The sequence below is a fragment of the Dipteris shenzhenensis genome, chromosome 32, assembly GCF_047967505.1.
Source record: "Dipteris shenzhenensis isolate YYH24624 ecotype China chromosome 32, Dip_SZ_1.0, whole genome shotgun sequence".
Lineage (NCBI taxonomy): Eukaryota > Viridiplantae > Streptophyta > Polypodiopsida > Gleicheniales > Dipteridaceae > Dipteris > Dipteris shenzhenensis.
In genome coordinates this window covers 6526680-6534349 of record NC_141627.1, presented here as the reverse complement: position 1 = coordinate 6534349, position 7670 = coordinate 6526680, and the positions used below count along the sequence as shown (strand labels likewise).

Sequence of the window (7670 nt, the reverse complement as noted above, 5' to 3'; positions counted from 1 at the left end):
TAGGACACAATCATATTTTAAAGAGAGCCCATATGTAGAACCACAGCGTGTAGGGTTCTATGATGCTAATTGGGGAGGTGTCCCCAACCATAAGTCTATTTCAAGATACACATTCATGGTGAATCCTCTTATGTATCTTGGTCTATAAAGGCTAGGCTAAATCATTTGCAAGGTTAGGCTTAAGAATTTGCAATAGCTTCACCTTAATAAGAATGGAATAAATGCATCTCTCCCAATGGCCTTGGCAATTTGTTGTGCCTTAGAAGTGCTTCGACTTTCCAAGAATGTCCTAGTTGGAAGATTTCCTCCTTAACTTGGAAGTGCTTCATATTTGTCAGAAAAAACTCATAAGAATCACTTCAAACCCCTTAGTCAACAACTTGAATCTACCAAATCTTGGTCATAGGTATTAACCAACTTACTAAAAGCACTGTTGTGATTAGCTTGCCAAACTCCAACTCCTACAAATTCCTATTCTTTTGGTGAATACACTGATGGGAGTTGTCCCCTTGACATCCTTGGACACCTACAGTATACTAGATATGATTGCCTTAGTTTACACTTCTAGCATGAAGCCTACGATTGATTTCATATGGTGTCTTGCAATAGCATAGAGTTAGGTCCTAGTTGCATTACAACCATTTACACTAATAGAGATGGTTATTTTGATGGAAACCAAGTAGAAATAATGTTTGAAAAATATTAAAAGCATTACAATAAGAATCATATAAGCGTCACTAAGGCAATTTTATAATAATCATATAAATAACTGTATATGTATATATATGTCAATATATTATTATATCGGCACTTATATTGACTCTACTACTAATAAAAAAAGATTTTTTTAAATAGTTATATTGACATTGAAAAATTGTAAAAATGAAATTTAAGGTGGATTGGGCTAAAATAGCCCTAATCTACCCTACAATTGTGTGTGTGTGTGTGTGTCTATGTGTGTGTGTGTGTGTGTGAATAATCATCTATATAACTATATATATAAATGTCAATATTTTATTATATTGGTACTTATATTTCTACTACTAATAAAAATAGAGATGCTTTTAGTAGTTATTTTGACATTGACAAATTCTAAAAACAAAATTTAAGGTAGATTGGGACTAAAATATCCCTAATCTACCCTACAATTGTGTGTGTGTGTGTGTGTGTGTGTGTGTGTGTGTGTGTGTGTGTGTGTGTGTGTGTGTGTGTGTGTGTGTGAACACCTCCATATGGCATGGAAAGGCTTTCTATTTTCTACACCCTTCCTTATTGAAGACACCTAAAAGTTAGATGGAATTTTTTGCAAGGTTCCAATTTCGACTGTATATCATTAACATTATCAATGCTTATTTCAACATTTATTTTGATGCTTATGTGGCACAACATTCCCAATGGCTATATCAATACTTGTATCAAACCCCATCAAAGGTCCCATAATGTAAATGAGCTTCTTAATTGACTTATGGAAATAAGGGGAGGGGAAGTGATGAGTGCTGGTGGGGATGGGAGTGAAAGTGGGGGAAATGGAGTGGGTAGCTCAAGAACAAGAGTAGGTAGTGCAATGGGAGGCTCCCAAGAAAAAAAAAGGCGAGATGGGAGTGGGAAAGTGAGGGTGAGTGTGGGCATAGATGGAAATCGATGTGCGAATGGGAGTGGGGGATTCAAAGAGGTAAGGATCGATATGGAAGTGTCACATGTCTAATCGTATGTTGATTGGAAAAAAGATGGGTAAATACTCAAATATATTTTACCTAGTATGAGTAGTTATTCTCAATTCTCAAATACGGAAGTGTTATATCAAACATATGATTAATATGTCCATGGTTTGAAAATAAGTACACCATCATCATCATCGTCATTATTTCTATTTTTATTATTTTTTGTCATGCCATTTGCACAACCAGGACATACAAGCAAAGGGTGGGATATATGAACATACAAAAGGAAGAGAAGGAAGGAAGATAAAATAAAATGCCACGAGGAAGCAAAACGAAGTCCAAAGGAGGGAATCCAAGAGAGGATGTAGAGCTAAGGGAGGGAGAGGAAGGTGACAAGAGTAGAAAGGAGGAGAGAAAGATGTGAAGAGCAAATAGGAGAGAGAGAGAGAGAGAGAGTAAATGCTACATAAAACAGTTGTAAACAACCACTCTTCACCACGTAGCATGATGGCTAAAGAATTGGGCAATTTGATGAGCACAAGTATGGAGCGAGGTTTAACCCAGCCAAGGCATGGGAGAAGAGAGGGAGGAAGAGAGTGAAATAGAGGTAAGCACAGCGAACCTCATCGAGTGCTATTACAAAAGCACTCGATTAGTGAGCAAGTGCAAAGATTATGGTACTCGCACATGAGAAGACAAAGCAATGAAAGCATTTATAAGTTGATGCTAGCTTAGCATTTACAAACAAGAGAAACTGGATGGTTGTGGCGGTAGCGAGAGCATGAATGCACAAATGAAGAAATGCAAAACTCAAGGTAGGTTTCTTGGCTACAAGAACAAACAAGAAATATAGAAATTAGGGCAGGATTCTTGGCTACAATGACTGAAAATGCAACTTACAATAAATCCAAAAAAATCACAATTCGAAGTTCTCTTCTAAACAATGAATTTCATTCATGTGGCCTGCCGAGAGAGAGAGAGAGAGACAGAGAGGGGGGGGGGGGGGGGGGGGGGAATCGCAAGTGCAACTTAGCCCTATCATAAAAATCCAAATGCTAATTTCAAAAACACATCTTTTTCTTATCTCCAACTAGAATATCTAGTTAGACCTTTCCCTGAGGGCAGACCAAAAACAAACATCTTCAATTAGACCTCCCCCCAAGGCAAGCCAAAGCACTCATCAAGCCTGCGCTGTAAATGTCATATGCATGTAAAGGAAGCACCTAGTGTGAAACATTTAAAGGAAGCTTCTAGTTTAGTCTTCCATGATGGATGGACAAACTCACATCTCGAAAAATATATTGATCAACTTCAGTACATACCATTCAAGACAAAAGTTGACCGAAAGTAACATGATTTGAAAGACCGTCCCTATTAATCCTAGCCTAAAACATGACCTGGGAGTGAGATAGACATAAGCCTTGCAATACCGATAGAGTTAATTATTGCAATATTTCCATAGGTAGTAATTTTCTTTATTTGTTTTGTTTTGTTATGAAAGCCGGCTTTGCCTTGTTGGGCTTACACCCACAAAACAACTCATGGAGAATTCTTTGCGAGACTTGCCTCTAACCCCCAGGGTCTCAAACCCCCAGGGTCTCAGGCGCACCACGCCAAAAATCCATAAATCGGCTTTTGGCTCAACCCTCATCACTCGTAGCTTAGACGGTTAATTAATTTCTCCACATCTCACCTACGTGTCAAATTGACCTATGCAAGGAGAGAAATTATTTCACTCACTCGCCCGTCACTTCTCTCTCTCTCTCTAGCCTTTCCCTAAGCTCATAGCCTTGCCTCCTCCCCCTCTGGTCCTTCATAAAGCAAGACAGGTGGCACTTATAGCTTGTGAGAGGTGGTTGAAAGAAGCATCTGGAAGGTTGAGTTTTCGCATATTTCACCTCACAATTCATGCTCTCTTATTGCTAACAACGCTAGGTTTAATTTTATTATTGTAGCCACCTTTGGAAGGTTGCGTTTTCGCATATTTCACCTCACAATTCATACTCTCTTATTGCTAGGTTTAATTTTATTATTGTAACCACCTTCGCGCCCTCTCTCTCCTCCATATCCATTTTTCAATTAATAGGTGGTTTTTGTTGATTAGGGGCATCTTTAATTCGTCCAAAAATATTCCAATCTACAACTTAAAGGTTAGTCTTAAGCCAAATAACCAAGTCCCCTTGTCAACTAATGTTGAGAAAATGCATGATACATTTCCAAGGTCGCCCATGTTGACTGATCAGGAGCCGATATTGTTTCTTAAATCACTAATAATCTTTTGTAAAGAGACCATTGTGAGGCACATGATCAAGGTCTTCTAAGAATGAGAGTAAAAATCCTACTCACATCTTTGTAGCATGAAGATTGCCAAATCTATTTTCATTTCTTTTTTCTCAATGAAAAGACTTATATGTACTAAAAAAACCCCATTAGTAAATGCTCACAGCAGCAAAGACACATTATGCTTAGCATGAGAAACTAGTGAGTACAAGTACTCGTGAGCATTGCCTTCAAGTTAATTCTGTCAAAGGAAAACAAATGTCAAGATCAAAAAATGATTAATTTGCACACATGTGATGAAAGCCGTGTTATAGGAAAGTTCGAATGATTTGCAAACTCCGTGTGGGGGGGGGTGTGTGTGGACATGTATTTTTGTATTTCCCATCTCTTACAATCATTAGACACAACGTGTAAGACAGTTGCATTCGTGTCTAGCATTGTTGACAAATGCACGTTGAAGAAACACAGGCTTACAGGTGAGGCATACTTGCCCTGATAGGGGCAAGATACGGAAACTTACCAGTCAATTGAAGACCCGGTATTCAATTATTGAGGATGACATGCAAGCAGCAACAGAATGCTACAATTGCTGCAAGGTGCTGGAAGTAGAGGAAGCGATTCTGCTCATAGATAAGTGAAGCAATGCTGAACGATGGCCTTGCAGATGATAGCCCCAATTATGATCAGTCCTATTCAGTGAGAATAAGGTAGACAATTCACTAAGGGGAAGGGAGGGCAGAGCTGGAAGCACATGCTGAACACCAAAATGCTGAAGTTGAGAAATGGCTATACTGCAAAGCAGAGCAAGGAGAAAGTGAAATCAAGCATTGCCCAACAGAATTCAATCAATCAAAAGCATCAACAGAGTTAACTCGAAGACCTTTATTGATGCAAAACATTTCCATTACCATTGCCTTTAAGGCAATAGATGCCCTGAAGCATACTAATCCAACTTCGTCTCAATTTCAAGAGTAAAATAGATGCGTCTACACACCCAACATAATGTTATGAATGAGAAAAATAGATGCCCTGGAGTAGACAAACCGAACTAGACAGAAGTTCTTTGGCCCTGCCGTCAGAAACAGAGTGAAAAACGTGAATCAACCCACTCCCAGTAATTCAAATTTAAGGAAAACTTTCTGCCACGTTGAAAAAAGGCTGTTTGAAAGCCCTTATGCTCTTGCCAATACTCTCTCAAAAATAAGAACATGGTTTTATTTTTCAAATACACGCACACTTCGGACATTTCCTGAAAGTTAAAAAAAAGCCATAAGGAAGCATTTTTACTTTTGCTGCTACTTTCCCTCAAAAGTGGAAGCTTGGTTTTATTTCACGTCGATCCTTAAGACAATGCTTACCAGAGATTGCAATTTTTGACACTCCTTTATAACTTTCCAAAAACGTAAACTAATAACAGAAGTAGAAACTTTGTTTTGATTTCAAAATAGACAAAGGTACAACTACGTCATTGTCAACAAAAGCATTTCCTTTTGTCAACGCAGCACAAACGCCTTCGAATCAGAAAGAAGCATGATTAGTCCCAGAGGAGCCCACGAAAGAAAACTAAAAGGAAGCCCATAGAAAGTTACGATAGATAAGAAAAATCAGAAAAACATCTCCAAAATATTTTTAAGTGGCTCATCGAAACAATAAAAAACGGAACCCTCAGACAAGCTGCTCAGTTTTGCAGGGAACTATCAAAGCAATTCAAGTCTAGAGAGAGAATCTGAGGCCATCTCGGGTTGTCTTCCTTCTTTTAGTTAGTCCTCAAACTCCTAGCTCTAGGCTGAGATCTAGAACCAGTGGTGTTTCTTCTCCCCGCTAGCCTCTTCATAGACGTGCTCGGACTTCGTCTTCTCGTGGTGCTCGTAAATTGCGAAACCAGCCGACCCTGCAGCTGCTACCCCCGCCACTTCGGCTTCGATCTTGTGCCTTCCAGCGTGCTCTACATCCGTCTTTGCTCTATGCGATTCATACTGCAACGCGGGAAGAAAAGAAAATTAATAATGCCAGAATGTAGATTGCAGAAAGTAGATAACCAGGAAGCTTCTACTCATGTCCTGGTCAAATTAGACGAACCTCTAGACAAATCTTTGACCAAATAGAAAACCTCGTGAACAAGTTAGGAAGGAAACCCCGGATCCGGCCTTGCAGCCCGTTCACGGCACAGAGTGCTCACAAGAGAATAGAATAAGCAAAATAAATCAAGAACTTAGCAAACCTACACGAATAATACTTACCAGCGCGAAGGCACCTGCTGCAAGGGTACCAAGCTCGCCCATGTGTTCTTCTTTCTTGTGTTTGTTTGCTTCTGCTCGGGCGGCTTCCACCTTCTCAAGTCTTTGCTCTTCCGCGTAGATCGCAGACTGATTAGAGTCCCCTTGACCTTGATATCCGCCTTGGCCCTGATAACCCCCTTGCCCCTGATAACCTCCGCCATATCCCGCCTGAGGAGGATACCCACCCTGGTACCCATAGTTAGGGGGAGGCTGACCATAAAAATTGGGGGGAGGAAGCTGGCCATAGCCATAGCCGGCAGGCTGGGGAGGAGGTCCTCCATACCCATAACCAGGCGGGGGAGGAGCACCATATTCCTCCCTACGGTAGCCTTCACGGCGGTACTGATCATCATCCTCATCACGGTGGTGATGGTGATGGTGGTGGTGCTCAGACATGGTCGGAACTGGTGGGAAGGAGGCGCTGCAGGTGCAAAATGAAGCAAGTGAGGAAGGGAATAGAGACGACGAGACAAATTCACGATCGATATGAGCTTCAAAAATCAAGAAAGCAACGAAGGGAGTGATAATCCGAGAGGTGCGCACCTTGGAGAACAGATGGAAAAGTGGGAGGACGAGGGTTTAGATTGAGATGTGTACTAAGAATCAAAGGGAGATTATAAGGACGAACGTCGACGCGGAAATTAGATCTGATTCATGATGACTTTCTTCGAGATTTTGCATGTTGATGCCCCCCCTTCCACAACACGTTCCTCCCACGCATTCATCCACCGCCTACTTTATCTTGCCACCTCCCCCCCACCCACCTTCTTCCAGGTCCTCTCCGATAGTCGCCCGGCACACTAAGAGCGCATTCCCGCGAGGGCGGCATTGCCAGAAAAGGCTAGAATTATGGCGGAGAACCGGTCGCCCTCCATGTTCCCACATTTCATGCCACGTCAATTGCTGGCATCCCAGTGCCTCGCTAGAGACAGGATTTTCTCTTCTCCAGCTGGGCATTACCTCTACCCTATAATTATGTGGCGCCATAACTACTCACGCAGCTCAAATAGATGGAAACGGGGTGGAAGGAACCTGCTTAACCAGTTTGTGCATCTGTTGGAGTAGCTCGGCTGGGCCGAGGCTGAGCGTGCAAGCGTAGCAGAGCGACACAAGGGAACCTCCCATGCATTCATCCCAGCATGGCGTTCAACCGCTGTGTAGAGCGGAGGCGCTACCGCAAGAACCCTCTCTGGCAAGAAAGACGGTTGCCGCTTGTGCTGGGTCACACAACCCGGTCGCTAGGCCGCCAACACTCACATTCTTGTTCAAATATATGCCATCCCAGCACACTTGACGGGAAAGATGGCCACTACAACTTGGTGGCCAGGTTATATAGCATATTTTTGAGCCAGAATGTGATTTGGTCAAAAGCACTAGTGGAGTTTCAAGAACCAAGAAGATTTCTTCCCACGTTCAAAAAGCTGCCAAGCATGCTTATCTCCAATCTCAT

At 41.7% G+C, this 7670-nt stretch overlaps 1 protein-coding gene across 1 annotated transcript; it reads right to left on the bottom strand.

The window, feature by feature from the left end:
• Positions 1 to 5499: 5499 nt before the first annotated feature.
• LOC147880240 (uncharacterized) lies at positions 5500 to 6930 on the bottom strand. Its single transcript, XM_087370461.1, has 3 exons — positions 6764 to 6930; positions 6182 to 6641; positions 5500 to 5917 (listed from the first exon to the last, which is right to left on the bottom strand). Exons 2-3 carry the CDS (start codon positions 6614 to 6616, stop codon positions 5735 to 5737), a joined length of 618 nt encoding a protein of 205 aa, XP_087226587.1. The 5' UTR covers positions 6617 to 6641; positions 6764 to 6930; the 3' UTR covers positions 5500 to 5734.
• Between the last annotated feature and the right edge of the window lie 740 nt (positions 6931 to 7670).